General features: G+C 37.4%; 1 protein-coding gene across 4 annotated transcripts in view; it reads right to left on the bottom strand.

Moving 5' to 3' along the window:
- The window catches only part of SGCZ (sarcoglycan zeta), a 1,168,508-nt gene that overhangs the window by 63,769 nt on the left and 1,082,742 nt on the right, over positions 1-21,997 (bottom strand). For 2 of the 4 annotated variants that reach the window (XM_023219159.3, XM_023219158.2), the window contains one exon: positions 6,385-6,507. The exons of the other annotated variants lie outside the window; for them this stretch is intronic. In XM_023219159.3, the coding sequence (XP_023074927.1) occupies positions 6,385-6,507 (123 nt within the window). The remainder of the gene's footprint in view (positions 1-6,384; positions 6,508-21,997) is intronic. 4 annotated transcript variants of the gene reach the window in all.

The raw sequence follows: 21,997 nt of genomic DNA on the forward strand, positions 1-21,997 counted from the left end.
GATGTTCGCCAGTTAACTTTTTTCTAAGTAGAAAGAGTATAATCTAAAATAATGATTAAAAACTACAGTATAGTATAGTAAATAATAAACCAGTAACAGTATTTACTATCATGACCAAGTATTGTGTACTGTGCACAACTGTATGTGCTATAATTTTCTATGACTGGCTGCAAAGTAGGTTTGTTTACACTGGCATCACGACAAACATATACGTAATATGTTGCGCTCTGACCTTAGGATGCTTATGACATCACTAGGTGATAAGAAGTTTTATCTCCATCATAACCTCATGGGGCTACCATTGTATATGTGGTCCTTGGTTGGCTGAACAGTACATAGAACATAATTTTATATATATATAAAATGTACATATGTGTGTATATATGTATATATGAAGACCAAGACTTCAATCCAGGTGCAAATACCAGGCGCTGAATGATGGCCAGCAAGGAGATAAATTAACTGCGAGCAAGTCTTGCATGCCATATTCTATATATACAGTTCTTTTAAGTTTGTTTGTTTTGAGATGGAGTCTCAATCTGTCACCCAGGCTGGAGTGCAGCGGCAGGATCTTGGCTCACTGTAACCTCAGCCTCCTGGGTTCAAGGGATCCTCCTGCCTCAGCCTCTCAAGTAGCTGGGATGACAGGCGCCCATCAGCACACTGGATAATTTTTGTAGTTTTAGTAGAGATGGGGGTTTCACCATGTTGGCCAGGCTGGTCTCAAACTCCTGGCCTCAAGTGGTCTTCCCTCCTTGGCCTCCCAAAGTGCTGGGATTACAGGCATGAGCTACCATACCTGGCCAGTAATCTATGTTATGTTTTGTTTTGTTTTGTTTTGAGACGGAGTCTCACTCAGTCGCCCAGACTGGAATGCAGTGGCACTTCACCTTGTTAGCCAGGATGGTCTCCATCTCCTGAGCTCGTGATCCGCCCGCCTCAGCCTCCAAAAGTGCTGGGATTACAGGAGGCATGAGCCACCACTCCCAGCCATGAATGTTTTTAACATCATGATATATAGGAAATCAGACTGTTTATTGATACAATGGCATGATAAATTATATCTCCAAGAGATTTTGTGGGTCTAAGACCTAAAGCTATAAGAGACACTTTACACATCAAATGGACAATTTTAAAACCTCTACAAAGAGAAGAGAGTTGATAAAACCACTTTTTTGGTGGCTGCAGGTAGGGGCGGAAGAATGAACTGTGCTCTTTTATGACTGTTCTCCCATTTCACCTTTCTGTTATTTAATGATATTTTCAAGAAGTTTTGCTTTCACAAAACTATATGGAACATTTAAAACTTAAAAAAAATAAATCATGAAGAGGACTGTTGGTAAGGTGCTTAGAGGCAACAGCTTATTTTGTGAAGATGGCATTCTTTATTATTTATACACTTCAAAACCTGAAATCAGGATTCACCTGGAGACTTGAGGGGGTGGTGAGGTGGTACTAATATTTAGTGTCTTGGAAATTTTTATTCTCAGTAAGTTTAAAAAGCAACTAGAAAGCCAGTTGAGTGACTGATCCAGGTCTACAAACTTTAATGCTTCACCAGAGAAAATGAAGTGATTGCACATTCCTTTTCTCAGCACCTAATCTAATCACATTTCTTCAAGGGCTATTTGGACAAAGTGGCTCCATCCTGTTGCCTGAGTGTTACCGCATTCTTGGCATTTGGACAGCGAAGAGGAACAACGGCCTATCTAATAGAAAGGCTGAGTCCAAAGCTGACCCCATCGCAGTGTGCCAATTTAATAGACAAGAACAAGGATGTAGAAGATGAACTAATAAAAACAAACCAGAAGATATTGACTGTAACCCAGAAGCATGGTGTTTAATTTAAAAGACAGCTCTTCAGAAAGTCCTTTCTTCTGTTGTCAAACAAGCATCAGAACTTGTCTAGACTTCTAACCATTCAATTAGAATGGAGACAAACGACTAATACTCCTGGCTTTCAAACAAACACTAGGGCACTGGGTGGATGCAGAGTGGGATTTCACGATACTTTCAGGTTGTCAGTTTTAATTGCTACTGTCTAAAAAAACAGATATGCTTTCTCTTGGTACATTTAGCTATTGTCCTCTTTTACATCACAGAAAAAAAAAAAAAAAAAACAGGTCTAGGTCTAAGTCTAACTAATAGCTTTTAATTTATCATGAAACAATTCTACGGGGCTGATGTCTTTCACTTGTTAAAGGAGAGTGGCTTATTCGTGAAATTTGTTTTCTAAAGTTAATATACTATGTGGAATACGAATGAAACTGCAGAGTGCAGTTGACTGATTCTGCCTGAAAGCACTAAATTTAAGAGACTTCTGTGTGTAAAGGTTTATTCCTTTTGTTGTTCTTTTGAGTAGGTCTCAAAAGATAATTGGATTCAGTCATATCTTTGGCCAATAGTAGGGAATACAAAATAAAAATACAGTTTTCAATTGTGCATAGGTGAGCTAAAGTATAAAACTCCTATATATTCAGTGATACAGAGAGGACATGTTAAGGTCAAATAAATATCATTATATTAAGATTTAAGCAGAGTTCTGCTGGACAAGACAAGTAATGTCAAGAGTGAAAAATTACAAACCTTAAGCATGTGATTGCTCTTTGTGGTGATGGGGTATTCATAGCTGGTGGTGTTCAGGTATGTGTTTACCATTTTACTTCTGTACCCCCGCACCGATGAGTATCTGAATGTATCAGGTAAATTCCTGCTGCTTTGTAGGTAGAGTGAACGTAAATATCATGAGCTACCCTAGATCTGTGAATTACTATAGTCATAACTGATTTTGCCTCAGATGTACAGACACACCCCTTGTCTAAATGAATCCATCCACTGACCTCATCCTGAAAGTCAAGTTCCTTTATAAGATGGCATCGCTCAAAAAATAAAAAGCTGAAAGGGATCCAATTTAATTCCTATAAATATTGCTTAAATAAAAAAGTTTGTGCACAAATTTGAAATTCTAGAATAAACTTCACACACATCTCTCGTCACATCTAACTTTGAAGTCCTGTCAGCACAGGTATGTAATTTATATGAAGCACCCTGGAGTCAATGTCTCTTTGTACTGTTATTTGTCAAATGATTCAAGCACTACTTTAAAGTATATATGAGGTTACTAATCAATCTTAATGCTCTAAAACTGCAAGCTATGCTACACACATTTTTTTTTCCCTCTAAGCACATGAAATTCTAAATTATATTTGCCTTTGATACTTTTATTTTTCTTTCTTTAAGGAGTATCACGGGAAAGAATGAAGCTGTTTTAAATTTCATATCTGCTATTCTGGTAAAGGAGTAAAGGCCTGGCAAGAATTAGTTTGTCTATGTGCCTGTGTATATGTTTGTGACTCTATGGTGTGTAAGTGGTAAATGGGTTCTTGTAGGAGACAAAGAAATGTGATTGTTTAGTGAGGAGAGTTCTAATCAAATGAAATATTCTCTAATTTACCATTTATTTATTAACAATGTTCAGCCTATTGTACATCCGCATCACGTTAAAAGTCAACATTGCTACTGGCACTCTCACAGTTTGTGGGTATTTCTTTCATTCTAAGTATTATGTTTCAACCTTTTACAATAATCTGCTGTAACTTTATTATTTTATTAAGATCATCAGAACGCATATGACACTGACATATAATTAACTAGGGGTGTCTGAGATGATTGGAAAATATAGATCAATCGAGAACATTTTACACACACATGGGATGGGGAAGCAGGAGAAGCAATAGGAGGAAGAAGGGAGAGGGACAGACCAAAGGAGAAAGAGAAAGGGAGAAGAGAAGAGATAACTGCCTTAAGGCACTTAATTGAAAAGCAGAAAAACTTAGATATTTCAGGAAGCACTTTCTTGCCTATTTGGGCTAAGAAAGCACTTAGTCCAAGCAACATTTCAAGGATGGTATCCGGGCTACTAAGCAAAAGCAGAAAATGAATGTGACTATCCGCCTTTACTTCACTGGAACAATTATGAGACAGGGAAAGGTAATATAAATATCAGAAGAAGTGAAAATTCTATGAGATCATAAAAGCTGCCAAGAGCTCTAGAATCTCCCTTTACTTAGGATTGTAAAGTACCCAGTGAGAATATCTGAATATGGCTTAAATATATTTTTGATAAGTTCTGTAATGTCCTGAAATTTATCTCAGGCTTACGTTGGTCTCAAGAGTGATGACCAATAGGCATTACCAGGGTTCAAAGATTATTAATATTGCTGAGTTCCCCTGAAGGCATTTCTACCCTAGGGCACCTCACTTCCTCACCAATAAGCAATTCAAATGTGAGTGCTCAGGGCCCTACAACCAATGGCCTTTCTGATTTGTCTGTGTTCTGTGCCAGACAGAACTCTCTCTCTTTCTTTGTCCCTGCTCTCCTAACTCAGGACTCAAGAAGGTCAATCTGTACCCTCCATACATGCGTACTTTCCTAGCCTTCCCACGAAGTCTTAAGCAAAATGGACATCAACCAGGTAAGTATTCATAGGGACCATCCTAAACACTCACCCAATGGTGGAGGCTCTACCCTCTCAGTAGAACATGCTCCCAAGGGAAAGGAAGGACAGGGGTGGGGATAAGGGTGGTGGGATTTGATTCAGGCCAGCGGATACACAGTGAGGGTCCCCATTCAATAATCCCTGTTGAATTTCATCACCATTTAATAACATCTCTTTTTATTTTATTGTATTATATTTTTGAGAGAGGGTCTGTCTCTGTCACTTGTGCTAGACTGCAATGGCATGATCTTGGCTCACTGCAGCCTTGACCTTCTGAACTCAAGCTATCCTCCCACATCAGCCTCTTGAGTAGCTGGGACTATGGACACACACCTTCATGCCTGGTTCATTGTAAAAAACTGTGGTAGACACATGGTCTCACTATATTGCCCAGGCTGGACTTGAACCAAGCGATTCTCTCACCTCTGTTTCCCAAAGTGCTGGGATTATAGGCATGAGCCACTATATCCAGCCAAAATGCCTTTTAAAATTTTTAAGTTCAGGAGTACATGTGCAGGTTTATTACAGAGGTAAACTTGTCTCATGGGGGTTTGTTGTACAGATTATTTTGTCACCCAGGTATTAAACCTAATACTCATTAGTTATTTTTCCTGATCCTCTCCCTCCTCCCATCCTCCATCCACTTATAGACTCCAAGTGTGTTGTTCCCCTCTATGTGTCCATGTGTTCTCATCATTTATAGCTCCCACTTATAAATGGTAACATGTAGCATTTGGCTTTCTGTTCCTGCATTAGTTTAACACACCTTTCTTGAAATCAACACAGGCCCTTTTGTCTCCAACATTTGTAATATCAATATTACCATCATTAATAAATATAGAGAGCCAACACAACATCTTCATTATGGACTGAGCACATGCTTATCACACAAATGCACACACATGCATTTAATTTGACCACTAAAGTTACTATCATTTCAGTCATTCAGATGAGGGAAAAACAGAGGCATCGAGAATTGAATATATTGAGGCAGAGGCAGGATTCAACCCAAACAGCTCAAGAACAGAGTTGATGTTCTTCAACTGCCATGCTAACTGCTCTCACATGACCCACAGGACTGTTTGACCCAAATTAATATGGATAGATACTCATGAGCTGTTTCCAAACTCAAGTTTGGGAAACATTAAGTCAACTATACTTTACTATTTTCTTCTTGTTTTTTAAAACGTAGACCTCCTTGGGTACTTTCAAGGGATTTTTAAATATATTATCAAAATAAAATGTCTCATGGCTGTGAATCAAGTAATTCAGAAGAGACTGCACTTAAAATTTTCATCAAATTATTCGCCACTCCTGGTCCCACTTTTACCTTTTTTAAAATTTTAATTTCAGCTGTTGGTTGACTTTAATGACCCCAATATTATAATAATGATTTTGAAATAATACGTGCATAGCATTAGTTTTTTATTTACATACTTTTGAGGATAATTATGAATGCTATATAAAATGAATTTAGTTTACTTTTATGATAACTTCCCCCTTACTGAATTCTAAAGGTAAAATTTCCATTTCAGTTCGTTCACACGTCTCTTATTTTAAAACAATACTGCCAAATTATGATTTGTTAGTCCCCTTTACTCAGAATTTGCACTTATCTCTACCCCGCCCAGCCACATCATTTTCTTCCACCGACCTCCACCTGAGAGATGGCTTTACTTTTATGTCATTAAGGCTGCTAACATTTGCACTCTCTTCTACAACGACAGCCAGTGCCGTCCATTTGAAGACTATTTGAAAAACAAACGCTGTGATTATGTAAGACTCTATTTTATGCATAGGAATCATCCATCTTATTAAGTAGCTTCTTGTGCAGTTGTGTTCTTTAAAGAAGTAAACAATTTTCCAAGACCTCCATCTACAGTACCTGTAACTTTCAGCTTTTCAGCACCAATGGTAATCTCATCTTCATCTGCAGAAAACAGCACCCTGCCATCTTCACTGGCTCTCACTTCAAATCTCTTACACTGAGCTTCCACAGCATCAGCTCCTACGGTCAGAGGAAAGGTTTAAAAATGAAACTGGTATGCAGGAAACCATTAACATGTACTTTTTGGAAAAAGACTACAAATGCATATATTATTTAATTTATTTATCTCTTCTGTATTTTTTGCATCTCAGTATTTTTAAACTGTCACCATTTTCAGGAGGCTAATTTGGTAACGTATTTCTGTGCTAGCCTGGTTAGACATACAGGTGACCTCTAGATGCCTGACACAGTGTGTGAGTTTAGCCAGTTAAGAGCCCTTCACATATCCAAAAAGAGACACAATGTTTGCTTTGTTCTCTGTTGCAGGCTGAAAACTTGGCGTCATACCTGGCACCTGCTGATGTTTAATAAGTACTTGTGGACTGAATGACTCTCATGCCTTCCCTTTGCAGGACAGACAATAGTACCCATGCTTGCTACATCACGGGGGACTTGTTAAGCATTATTCAATTATGAATCTTTAGTTAGTCTACATGCCATAGATTCTAATATTGATGTTTTCTACCCTTTGATATAACTGAATTTAATCAATTTTATAGTACATCTTGAAATTATATATATAATTTTCTTAGTGGTCTGTATCTTCCAAAAAATAATTTTCCTGATTTATTGAAAAACTGTATTAAATAAATGTAATTACAAAACCAACTTATTGGCTAATTCTACACACTAATCTATATACAAAACTCAAAGTCAGCTTCCATATTTGGAAAACACAATTAGTTTGAGCATTAGGCTTTGGCAAGAAAATCTAACTGGGCCTTGAAGATGAATATTAACTGAGGAGGAAGAAATATGAGATAATGGACAGCGATAAGTGATCTTCCCATAATACCAATTTCTTTCTTTGGGCATAACACGTTTGGCATATGGATCTATAGTTCTCACTCCTATTGAGATAAGAAATATTCCTCATCTTCTATTTATATGAAAAGCTCTTATCAGACAGAACCCAGCTGAGTCGGGGAAGTAGGAATCACACATGTTGTGCATAGTTCTTTTCATTTGTCTTTATATATTCACATTATTTATTAGATATATGACACCTAGGAGCTCAAAGGAGGACATCCATCTTTGTATTCAAAAATATCCTTAAATTAGGAAATGTGTCTGCTTCTAGCAGCCCTAGTAGATGAATATTAAACAGCTGAATGAATACTTGACTTCAGCTTTCATCCAGTTTTTGGTCCCTAACCCCACCTCAGCACTTCTCCCAATGCTAGCCAATAGGCTGCAAAAAAATTACTCCTCCCCACCATCATAGCTGCTGACGAGCATTAAACAAGAGAAAAAAAACTAATTTTAAACCCTAGTAACATATAAGCTAATTTCTCCAAAAGCAATATGTATTTTTTTAATATTCTGAAATTATATACATGCTTCCAGGACCACATAAAAATTTTGAAAAGCTTCAACTAGGGATATCTAAGTAAGATTAAAACTAATGTTAAACTTTTGGGCTGTCAAGTTCAAAACAACAGATTTTTAAAAATATAACTCATGCTTTTTAAAATTTTTAAAATAAAGACCTTTCCTTATATAATTTAATGAAAATATGGAAACCATTGAAGACCTATTGTCCTTGGTCATAGTTATTGCATTTCATCTTGGAAACATTATTTCAGCAGCTTGTCCTCACTTGAGTGTGATTTCTTCTAATCATAGCCTAATCTTATTTTGTGCCATGGAAGACAATGAGCCCTAGTAATCCAGCTACTGGGTGATATTCAAAAAAACTGTGCCAGAGGCCAGTGTGTTAATACATGTGACTTATTCTGAGGGACTCAAGCACACATTAACCCTGAACTGCCTGAAAGATATTATACATATTTTACACATAAAATCTCAATATTTACACTACATTGCTTCCTTCAAATATACTCAGTTGCTGAGCATAACTGATTGTCAAAATATATCACTGACTTTAATGGCATAGACGTACATTAGATAACGTTAAACACACACACATAATAGCAAGACTTTTCTTGGCATAACACTTAATGAAAGATACCTTATTAACATAAAATGCTATATTGCATGACATATAAACTATTAGAAAAATAAGTGGAGCAGTGTCTGGATATGGTAAAGTGAGGTGAAATCTTAGTTCATTAAATGCCAATAAGCAAAGACAAATAAGCAAACAAGAAAATATTTACACACATAGATGAGATGCATCTAAGCCATAAATAAATGCATGCAGAGCCATCCAATTGAAAAATAGACACAAAAATTAATACTGCAGACTACACTTTATTCATCATATTAGCATAATTACAGAAGGCAAAATTACAGGCAATTAGCAATGCACTGATAGTAAATAAATATTCTAAATCAGAAAATAATTTTTGAATATATTGCATTTACATACATTGCTTTTCTTTCCCGCAAATGGAAAATGACAAGATATGTTCTTGGGGATGCAGTCAATTATTAGGGATATTTATGTTTAAAGTTAATATGTTAGGCTTTATGAAACTGATTTTATTATATTCTAATATGCATTGTGTTACTCATCTGTTTTTCATGTAACATCACATGTTTTCTAAGCTAGGTCAAGGCAAGGTTCAGTTGCTAAGAGGAGCAACAATGCCCCATTCAATCTTAATCCACCAATGACGATGCCAGTGTTGCAGGAAAGCAGTGAGTCTAAATGACTCCAGTTATGGAGCTCTGATTCCTTAACAAGTAGATCATGGGATATGGGATTGTCTGGGTAGTGGTATATTTTCTCAGTCATCTTAAACACCAACTTGCTAACTAAAGTACCAAGACTAAATGCTTCCTTGGGAACATCTCTAAGAAAGTTTATGCCAATAAACTCACAATCAACAAAGATAAGTCAAGGATAGAAGAAGGAAAGAGAATTGACAAGAAAAAAAGAAAAGATGGAAGCAAAATAACAGGTTCCATAAAAAGAATGAAGTATTAGATATATGTGGAAATATTTTCTCTACTTTTTAAAATGTTCTATATGCGTTTTTTTTTTTTTTTTTTTCCTTGAGACAGAGTCTCACTCTGTCGCCAGGCTGGAGTGCCGTGGTGTGATCTGGGCTCACTGCAACCTCCACCTCCCGGGTTAAAGTGATTCTCCTGCCTCAGCCTCCTGAGTAGCTGGGATTATAGACGCCTGCCACCACGCCTGGCTACTTTTTGTATTTTTAGTGGAGACAAGGTTTCACCAAGTTGGCCAGGATGGTCTCAATCTCTTGACCGTGTGATCTGCCCACAATGACCTCCCAAAGTGCTGGGATTACAGGCATGAGCCACCAAGCCCAGCCTCTATATACATTCTTAAAAGAAAAAAACCACCACCATCACCAAGGACAACCATAAAGTCAATGTCTTGTTTCTCTTGGAGTTGGCTCCATCACTTTTTTGGAACTTTCACATCTGTTGCAGTCTTAATCAACAGCCAAATCATCTTTGGCTGACAAGGAGAGAGAATTCAGTAATTTAAATATTGGTCTTTGTATTTTCTACATTACATCAGTCAAATACATGAATTGGAAATTTTTTTTCTATTATATAAAAATCTTCAAAGAGGCTCAAAGATTCCTCAAAAAAAAAAAAAAAAAAAAAAAGAGGAATCTTTCAAGATTCCTCTTGGTACTATTTAGCAGTAATTCAAAGAAAACAAAACAAACATAAAAATGAATACAGCTGCTTGTTTCTAGTGTGTCTTCCTCAAACATGGCATGATCATCCTTTCTTTTCTATATAACTCCACAGTTTAATCTTAGATGTCTGTCAATATTTTCAAGGCCCTGAAGAAGAGTATTACTAAAAGATTCAAAATTCCACAGAGAAAACAAAAGTAAGATTCAAAATTGTAAACTAAACTCTATGTTTGGAAATCCCGGTTCAGGATTGCCAAAGGCCACACCAATCAACCAACCAAAAACAAACTAAGTTTAAAACATAATAAGCTGCTTTCATGAAATATAAATATAAATATAAATATACACTGTGATATGGTTTGGTTGTGTCTCCACCCAAATTTCATATTGAGATGTAGCTCCCACAATTCCTACATATCATAGGAGGGACCCGGTGGAGGTAATTGAATCATGGGGGCACGTCTTCCCTTGCTGTTCTCAGGACAGTGAATAAGTCTCATGAGATCTGATGGTTTTATAAAGGGAGTTTCCCTGTACAACCTCGTCTCTTCCCTGCTGCCATGTAAGATGTGACTTGCTCCTCCTTGCTTGCAGCCATGATTGTGAGGCCTCCCCAGCCACATGGAACTGTGAGTCATCCACTAAACCACTTTTCCTAAATGTTAAGGGCAGCCAGAGAGAAAGGTTGGGTTACACACAAAGGGAAGCCCATCAGACCAACAGTGGATCTCTCGGCAAACACTCCACAAGCCAGAACAGAGTGGGGGCCAATATTCAACATTCTTAAAGAAAAGAATTTTCAACCCAGAATTTCATATCCAGCCAAACTAAGTTTCATAAGTGAAGGAGAAATAAAATCCTTTACAAACAAGCAAATGCTGAGAGATTTTGTCACCACCAAGCTTGCCCTACAAGAGCTCCTGCAGGAAGCACTAAACATGGAAAGGAACAACCGGTATGAGCCACTGCAAAAACATACCAAAATGTAGACCGTCGATGCTAGGAAGAAACTGCATCAACTAACGAGCAAAATAACGAGCTAACATCATAATGACAGGATCAAATTCATATAAAACAATATTAAGCTTAAATGTAAATGGGCTAAATACTGCAATTAAAAGACACAGACTGGCGAATTGGATAGAGATAAGACCCATCAGTGTGCTGTATTCAGGAGATGCATCTCACGTGCAGAGACACACATAGGCTCAAAATAAAGGGATGGAGGAAGACCTACCAAACAAATGGAAAACAAAAAAAGGCAGGGGTTGCAATCCTAGTCTCTCATGAAACAGACTTTAAACCAGCAAAGATCAAAAGAGACAAAGAAAGCCATTACATAATGGTAAAGGGATCAATTCAACAAGAAGAGCTAACTATCCTTAATATACATGCAGCCAATACAGAAGCACCCAGATTCATGAAACAAGTCCTTAGAGACTTACAAAGAAGCACCCAGATTCATGAAACAAGTCCTTAGAGACTTACAAAGAGACTTAGACTCCCACACAATAAAAATGGGAGACTTTAACACCCCACTGCCAACATTAGACAGATCAACGAGACAGAAAGTTAAAAAGAATATCCAGGAATTGAATTCAACTCTGCATCAAGGGAACGTAATAGATATCTACAGAACTCTCCACCCCAAATCAACAAATATACATTCTTCTCAGCACCACATCGTACTTACTCCAAAACTGACCACATAGTTGGAAGTCAAGTACTCCTCAGCAAATGTAAAAGAACAGAAATTAAAACATACTGTTTCTCAGACCACAGTGCAATCAAACTACAACTCAGGATTAAGAAACTCACTCAAAACCGCTCAACTACATGGAAACTGAACAACCTGCTCCTGAATGACTACTGGGTACATAACAAAATGAAGGCAGAAATAAAGAGGTTCTTTGAAACCAGTGAGAACAAAGACACAACATAGCAGAATCTTTGGGACACATTTAAAGCAATGTGTAGAGGGAAATTTATAGCACTAAAAGCCCACAAGAGAAAGTAGGAAAGATATAAAATTTACACCCTAACATCACAATTAAGAGAACTAGAGATGCAAGAGCAAACACATTCAAAAACTAGCAGAAGGCAAGAAATAACTAAGATCAGAGTTGAACTGAAGCAGATAGAGAAACAAAAAAACCCTTCAAAAAATCAGTGAATGCAAGAGCTGGTTTTTTGAAAAGATCAACAAATTGGATAGACCGCTAGCAAGACTAATAAAGTAGACAAAAGAATCAAATAGACGCAATAAAAAATGATAAAGGGAATATCACCACCGACCCCACAGAAATACAAACTACCATCAGAGAATACTATAAACACCTCTATGCAAATAAACTAGAAAACCTAGAGAAATTGATAAATTCCTGGACACATACACTCTCCCAAGACTAAAACAGGAAGAAGTTGAATCCCTGAATAGACCAATAACAGGCTCTGAAATTGAGGCAATAATTAATAGCCTAAAAACGAAAAACAAGTCCAAGACCAGATGCATTCACAGCTGAATTCTACCAGAGGTACAAGGAGGAGCTGGTACCATTCCTTCTGAAACTATTCCAATCAATAGAAAAAGTGGCAATCCTCCCTAACTCATTTTACAAGGCCAACATCATGCTGATACCAAAGCCTGGCAGAGACACAACAAAAAAAGAGAATTTTAGACCAATATCCCTGATGAACATCAATGCAAAAATCCTCAATAAAATACTGGCAAACTGAATCCAGCAGCACATCAAAAAGCTTATCCACCATGATCAAGTGGGCTTCATCCCTGGGATGCAAGGCTGGTTCAACATATGCAAATCCATAAACGTAATCCAGCATATAAACAGAACCAAACAGAAGAACCACATGATTATCTCAATAGATGCAGAAAAGGCCTTTGACAAAATTCAACAGCCCTTCATGCTAAAAATGCTCAATAAATTCGGTATTGATGGAACGTATCTCAAAATAATAAGAGCTATTTATGACAAACCCAGAGCCAATATCATAGTGAATGGGCAAACACTGGAAAAATTCCCTTTGAAAACTGGCACAAGACAGGGATTCCCTCTCTCACCACTCCTATTCAACACAGTGTTGGAAGTTCTGGCTAGGGCAATCAGGGAAGAGAAAGAAATAAAGTTTCAGTTAGGAAAAGAAGAAGTCAAATTGTCCCTTTTTGCAGATGACATGATTGTATATTTAGAAAATCCCATTGTCTCAGCCCAAAATATCCTTAAGCTGATACGAAACTTCAGCAAAGTCTCAGGCTACAAAATTAATGTGCAAAAATCACAAGCATTCTTATACACCAGTAACAGACAAACAGAGAGCCAAATCATGAATGAACTTCCATTCACAATTGCTTCAAAGAGAATAAAATACCTAGGAATCCAACTTACAAGGGATGTAAAGAACCTCTTCAAGGAGAACCACAAACCACTGCTCAGTGAAATAAAAGAGGACACAAACAAATGGAAGAACATTCCACGCTCATGGATAGGAAGAATCAATATCATGAGAATGGCCATACTGCCCAAGGTAATTTATAAATTCAATGCCATCCCCATTAAGCTACCAATGATTTTCTTCACAGAATTGGAAAAAACTACTTTAAAGTTCATATAGAACCAAAAAAGAGCCTGCATTGCCAAGACAATCCTATGTCCAAAGAACAAAACTTGAGGCATCACACTACCTGACTTCAAACTATACAAGGCTACAGTAACCAAAACAGCATGGTACTGGTACAAAAACAGAGAGAGAGACCAATGGAACAGAACAGAACTCTCAGAAATAATACCACACATCTACAACCATCTGATCTTTGACAAACCAGACAAAAACAAGAAATGGGGAAAGGATTCCCTATTTAATAAATGGTGCTGGGAAAATTGGCTAGCCATATGTAGAAAACTGAAACTGGAACCCTTCCTTACACCTTATATGAAAATTAACTTGAGATGGATTACAGACTTAAATGTTAGACCTAAAACCATAAAAACCTGAGAAGAAAACCTAGGCAATACCATTCAGGACATAGGCATGGGGAAGGACTTCATTTCTAAAACACCAAAAGCAATGGCAACAAAAGCCAAAGTTGACAAATGGGATCTAATTAAACTAAAGAGCTTCTGCACAGCAAAAGAAACTACCATCAGAGTGAACAGGCAACCTACAGAATGGGAGAAAATTTTTGCTATCTACCCATCTGACAAAGGGTTAATATCCAGAATCTATGAATAACTCAAACAAATTTACAAGAAAAAAACAAACAACCTCATCAAAAAGTGGGCAAACGATATGAACAGACACTTCCCAAAAGAAGACATTCATATAGCCAACAGACACATGAAAAAATGCTCAACATCACTGGCTGTCAGAGAAATTCAAATCAAAACCACATTGAGATACCATCTCACACCAGTTAGAATGGTGATCATTAAAAAGTCAGGAAACAACAGGTGCTGGAGAGGATGTGGAGAAATGGGAACAATTTTACACTGTTGGTGGGACTGTAAACTAGTTCAACCATTGTGGAAGACAGTGTGGTGATTCCTCAAGGATCTAGAACTAGAAATACCATTTGACCCAGCCATCCCATTACTGGGTATATACCCAAAGGATTATAAATCATGCTGCTATAAAGACACATGCACATGTATGTTTATTGCGGTACTATTCACAATAGCAAAGACTTGGAACCAACCCAAATGTCCATCACTGACAGAATGGATTAAGAAAATGTGGCACATATACACCATGGAATACTATGCAGCCATAAAAAAGGATGAGTTCGTGTCCTTTGTAGGGACATGGATACAGCTGGAAACCATCATTCTCAGCAAACTATCTCAAGAACAGAAAACCAAATACCACATGTTCACACTCACAGGAGGGAATTGAACAATGAGATCACTTGGACACAGGAAGGGGAACATCACACACCAGGGCCTGTTGTGGGGTGAGGGGAGGGGGGAGGAATAGCATTAGGAGATATACCTAATATAAATGACGAATTAATGGGTGCAGCACACCAACATGGCACATGTATACATATGTAACAAACCTGCACATTGTGCACATGTACCCTAGAACTTAAAGTATAATAATAACAACAACAACAACAAAAAACAAAAACGCTTTTCCTTTACAAATTAGGCAATCTCAGATATGTCTTTACTAGCAGTGTGAAAATGGCCTAATACACATTGTGAGTTCTTTTATTTTACCCTGTGCTAATCATTAAGAACTCACTGTGCAACATTTGCAGAAAATCTGTTATATGGGATCCCTGGAAAAGGAATTGCCTACTTTTCCTTTACTATGTCCCCAGATTTCCAAACAAAACTTCAGGTTAACCATTTAGCAGACTTATTACATGCTAGGAAGCAATCAAAGCATTTTACAAATATAAATTAATTTAATCCTCATAACAATCATGGGAGGTGATCCCTATTTGACCAGTGCGGAAACCAAGGCACTAAGATTTAAGAAATGTTTCTAATATGTCATATGTAATACACTCATGTTAGGATTCAAGCCAAGGCTGTTTGAGTACTAAGTCCTAAGTGCTAGCTACTAAGTGCTAAGGGACTCTTTGTGTAGCTCCTTTATATTCCTAAATTTTATACCTGCTGGAGAAGGTACCACTTGACATTCCACAAGATTAATATTTGGGGGGACTTTTTTGCTAATGATGTATAACAAAATTAAAAATAAATTTCTAAAGAATGTATATTGACTCTTCTTTCCTCTGCCAGCTTCTGTCTCCCCATGCTCCTAGTACGCCACCCTCCCAAGACCCTTGGCAGAAAACCTTGTTGAAAGCGTCTTATTGAACACCATTTTCAGTTTCTCCTTTCATAGTCTCCTTAAAGTAAACTCCAGTCAGGCATTCTCTCTTGTTATTATTACCAGTAACTTCCAAGTCAGTAAATCAAGGGGACAATCCTCAGATTTTTTACCTTACTTGATCTTTTAGGAGAATTTGACATATTTTAATTTACTTTTCCTGGAAATCTTTGCCTCAGTGGCTTCCAGGACATCCCTCTGCTGCTTCCTACTTCCTTTGTCACCCCACCTCCGTCGCCTTTACCGACAACACACTTCCCATAGCCAGTCCACAGGGGTATGTGGGGCTGACTCTGTCTTTCACTAGTAATTGTCCAGTTCTGTTGTGAGTATTATTTTCTCTGACCAAAGCAACTGATTCAAGCATAAGCACCTGACTCTAACACTCTTCTGATACAAGTTTTGAAAAAGAGGCACATTTTTTTTAAGACCATAGGTGCCAAGCATGATATAAACATGGAGCTTTTAAGGCTAGCTGTACCTCCATATGGATGCAGTATGCTTGAGAATTCAGCCAGTTAGTGAAAAAGAAAGAAAGGGCAGAAAAGGAAAGACGAGCATAGAACGACACTCTTGGGGAAATGGCTGAAACAGTTGGATGGAGTCAGAGAAAAACTAATCTAGACGTGGACTTTCCTATTACATGAATCAGTAAATTAACCACCCCAGGAATACTTGAATACTTTGTAAATTTTAAATCGGGTTTCTTTTATTTTTTTTTTAACTTTTCCTTTATTCTTTGAGTTTTCATGAATTATTCTCTATATCTCTCATATTAACCTTTATTAAACAGAGGTTTGAGAAATCTTCTTTCAACAATCACTGCATCTCCCCCCACACCCAATTCACACATACACATCCTCAGTATTTAATTAAAAGAAAAAAAAATATGCTCTAGCATTTCCTGAAGTCATGCTGTGGAGAAGGGTATAAAAATATTCTGAGGCAAATTTTCTCATAGCCTTTGCATTAGGTAAACTACATTTCTATTTAGACAATTTCAGACCTGATCTTAATGGCATAAATACTGTATTTCTAACACTTGTATTCTTGGGTCTTTTTATTCCTAAAATAGTAATATTAATAAAGGGCTTGTATGATTATCTAGCAAGCCATTTAATAAACTAACACCAGGAATGTGATATTCAGTCCTGGGCCTGGCCTCTATGAATTTTTAGATGATAAGGTAAAATTGATCTCTTTATCCCACTTCTATTGACTACATTGTCTAAGAGAAGTGAATACAGATGGCCTTGATCCACTATTTCATTTAAGAGGCCCAATCAAACAACATATATTCAACATATTGTTTTTACATTGTATACAAACATAAAATGGTAACATTTCCAAACTGTAGCTAGAACAAAGTTGATGGGTGAGATTATTTTGTAAATATTTTTTACACCTCATAGTCATTCAAATACGTACACTTCCCTTTGGACACATAAAGAAACAAATAGAAATGAAAAATGGCATGTCACATGCAATGAACAAATACCATCAGAATTATTACCTAAACATAGAATCAATGAACACTCAAGGGATGAAAGGAGATTGTGATTAACTGCATTTCAGGTCAGTACTTTTGAACAAAAAATGATAATCCTGGTGTCTTCTGGTAATCTTACATTCGCTAAATTCATTTTGGAGGTTGTTGATACTGTCAAAAATGGTGCTGTATAATTTATGGAAGGTATGTGGGTAGAAGGTGGAAATTGCAAACACATTTCTTGAAAATATTTTACTAAAATGTTTTCCATTGCATCTTACTCCTTTTTATTTCTAATATGTGTTTCATTAAAAAAAAAAAAAAAAAAAAAAAACTAACACCTCAGAATTTTTTTCTTTTTCTCATTTATCACCCCTAGTCTTCTGCTACATTTTGACACATCTATCAGGGTGGTTTTGCATAAGTTGTTCATACTACATTTTTCTACCATGCATTTTCTGATATTTTGTTTCAAATAACATCTTAAAAAGAGATCTTCATGTTGCACTTTAAACACAATTATAAAGAGTTGGTGGGCAGCCAGAGAGAAAGGTCGGGTTACCCACAAAGGGAAGCCCATCAGACTGACAGCAGATCTCTCGGCAGAAACTCTACAAGCCAGAAGAGAGTGGGGGCCAATATTCAACGTTCTTAAAGAAAAGAATTTTAAACCCAGAATTTCATATCCAGCCAAACTAAGTTTCATAAGTGAAGGAGAAATAAAATTCTTTACAGATAAGCAAATGCTTAGAGATTTTGTCACCACCAGGCCTGCCTTACAAGAGACCCTGAAGGAAGCCCTAAACATGGAAAGGAACAACCGGTACCAGCCATTGCAAAAACATGCCAAAATGTAAAGACCATCGAGCCTAGGAAGAAACTGCATCAACTAATGAGCAAAATAACCAGTTAATATCATAATGGCAGGATCAAGATCACACATAACAATATTAACCTTAAATGTAAATGGACTAAATGCTCCAATTAAAAGACACAGACTGGCAAACTGGATAACGAGTCAAGACCCATCAGTCTGCTGTCTTCAGGAGACCCATCTCACATGCAGAGACATACATAGGCTCAAAATAAAAGGATGGAGGAAGATCTACCAAGCAAATGGAGAACAAAAAAAAGCAGGGGTTGCAATCCTAGTCTCTGATAAAACAGACTTTAAACCATCAAAGATCAAAAGAGACAAAGAAGGCCATTACATAATGGTAAAGGGATCAATCCAACAGGAAGAGCTAACTATCCTAAATATATATGCACCTAATACAGGAGCACCCAGATTCATAAAGCAAGTCCTTAGAGACTTACAAAGAGACTTAGACTCCCATACAATAATAATGGGAGACTTCAACACTCCACTGTCAACATTAGACAGATCAACGAGACAGAAAGTTAACAAGGATATCCAGGAATTGAACTCATCTCTGCACCAAGCGGACCTAATAGACATCTATAGAACTCTCCACCCCAAGTCAACAGAATATACATTCTTCTCAGCACCACATCACACTTATTCCAAAATTGACCACATAATTGGAAGTAAAGCACTCCTCAGCAAATGTAAAAGAACAGAAATTATAACAAACTGTCTCTCTGACCACAGTGCAATCAAACTAGAACTCAGGACTAAGAAACTCAATCAAAACCGCTGAACTACATGGAAACTGAACAACCTGCTCCTAAATGACTACTGGGTACATAACGAAATGAAAGCAGAAATAAAGATGTTCTTTGAATCCAATGAGAACAGAGATACAACATACCAGAATCTCTGGGACACATTTAAAGCAGTGTGTAGAGGGAAATTTATAGCACTAAGTGCCCACAAGAGAAAGCAGGAAAGATCTAAAATTGACACTCTAACATCACAATTAAAAGAACTAGAGAGGCAAGAGCAAACACATTCAAAAGCTAGCAGAAGGCAAGAAATAACTAAGATCAGAGCAGAACTGAAGGAGATAGAGACACAAAAAACCCTCCAAAAAATCAATGAATCCAGGAGTTGGTTTTTTGAAAAGATCAACAAAATTGACAGACCGCTAGCAAGATTAATAAAGAAGAAAAGAGAGAGGAATCAAATAGACGCAATAAAAAATGATAAAGGGGATATCACCACCGACCCCACAGAAATACAAACTACCATCAGAGAATACTATAAACACCTCTACGCAAATCAACTAGAAAATCTAGAAGAAATGGATAATTTCCTGGACACGTACACTCTTCCAAGACTAAACCAGGAAGAAGTTGAATCCCTGAATAGACCAATAGCAGCCTCTGAAATTGAGGCAACAATTAATAGCCTACCCACCAAAAAAAGCCCAGGACCAGATGGATTCACAGCTGAATTCTACCAGAGGTACAAGGAGGAGCTGGTACCATTCCTTCTGAAACTATTCCAATCAATAGAAAAAGAGGGAATCCTCCCTAACTCATTTTATGAGGCCAACATCATCCTGATACCAAAGCCTGGCAGAGACACAACAAAAAAAGAGAATTTTAGACCAATCTCCCTGATGAACATCGATGCAAAAATCCTCAATAAAATACTGGCAAACCGGATTCAGCAGCACATCAAAAAGCTTATCCACCATGATCAAGTGGGCTTCATCCCTGGGATGCAAGGCTGGTTCAACATTCGCAAATCAATCAACGTAATCCAGCATATCAACAGAACCAAAGACAAGAACCACATGATTATCTCAATAGATGCAGAAAAGGCTTTTGACAAAATTCAACAGCCCTTCATGCTAAAAACGCTCAACAAATTCGGTATTGATGGAACGTACCTCAAAATAATAAGAGCTATTTATGACAAACCCACAGCTAATATCATACTGAATGGGCAAAAAACTGGAAAAGTTCCCTTTGAAAACTGGCACAAGACAGGGATGCCCTCTCTCACCACTCCTATTCAACATAGTGTTGGAAGTTCTGGCTAGGGCAATCAGGCAAGAGAAAGAAATCAAGGGTATTCAGTTAGGAAAAGAGGAAGTCAAATTGTCCCTGTTTGCAGATGACATGATTGTGTATTTAGAAAACCCCATCGTCTCAGCCCAAAATCTTCTTAAGCTGATAAGCAACTTCAGCAAAGTCTCAGGATACAAAATTAATGTGCAAAAATCACAAGCATTCTTATACACCAGTACCAGACAAGCAGAGAGCCAAATCAGGAATGAACTTCCATTCACAATTGCTTCAAAGAGAATAAAATACCTAGGAATCCAACTTACAAGGGATGTAAAGGACCTCTTCAAGGAGAACTACAAACCACTGCTCAGTGAAATCAAAGAGGACACAAACAAATGGAAGAACATACCATGCTCATGGATAGGCAGAATCAATATTGTGAAAATGGCCATACTGCCCAAGGTAATTTATAGATTCAATGCCATCCCCATCAAGCTACCAATGAGTTTCTTCACAGAATTGGAAAAAACTGCTTTAAAGTTCATATGGAACCAAAAAAGAGCCCGTATTGCCAAGACAATCCTAAGTCAAAAGGACAAAGCCGGAGGCGTCACGCTACCTGACTTCAAACTATACTACAAGGCTACAGTAACCAAAACAGCATGGTACTGGTACCAAAACAGAGATATAGACCAATGGAACAGAACGGAGCCTTCAGAAATAATGCCACACATCTACAACCATCTGATATTTGACAAACCTGAGAAAAACAAGAAATGGGGAAAGGATTCCCTATTTAATAAATGGTGCTGGGAAAATTGGCTAGCCATAAGTAGAAAGCTGAAACTGGATCCTTTCCTTACTCCTTATACGAAGATTAATTCAAGATGGATTAGAGACTTAAATGTTAGACCTAATACCATCAAAACCCTAGAAGAAAATCTAGGTAGTACCATTCAGGACATAGGCACGGGCAAGGACTTCATGTCTAAAACACCAAAAGCAACGGCAGCAAAAGCCAAAATTGACAAATGGGATCTCATTAAACTAAAGAGCTTCTGCACAGCAAAAGAAACTACCATCAGAGTGAACAGGCAACCTACAGAATGGGAGAAAATTTTTGCAATCTACTCATCTGACAAAGGGCTAATTTCCAGAATCTACAAAGAACTCAAACAAATATACAAGAAAAAAACAAACAACCCCATCCAAAAGTGGGGAAAGGATATGAACAGACATTTCTCAAAAGAAGACATTCATACAGCCAACAGACACATGAAAAAATGCTCATCATCACTGGCCATCAGAGAAATGCAAATCAAAACCACAATGAGATACCATCTCACACCAGTTAGAATGGCAATCATTAAAAAATCAGGAAACAATAGGTGTTGGAGAGGATGTGGAGAAATAGGAACACTTTTACACTGTTGGTGGGATTGTAAACTAGTTCAACCATTATGGAAAACAGTATGGCGATTCCTCAAGGATCTAGAACTAGATGTACCATATGACCCAGCCATCCCACTACTGGGTATATACCCAAAGGATTATAAATTATGCTACTACAAAGACACATGCACATGTATGTTTATTGCGGCACTAT

Source organism: Piliocolobus tephrosceles, chromosome 7 (genome assembly GCF_002776525.5).
Source record: "Piliocolobus tephrosceles isolate RC106 chromosome 7, ASM277652v3, whole genome shotgun sequence".
Classification (NCBI taxonomy): domain Eukaryota; kingdom Metazoa; phylum Chordata; class Mammalia; order Primates; family Cercopithecidae; genus Piliocolobus; species Piliocolobus tephrosceles.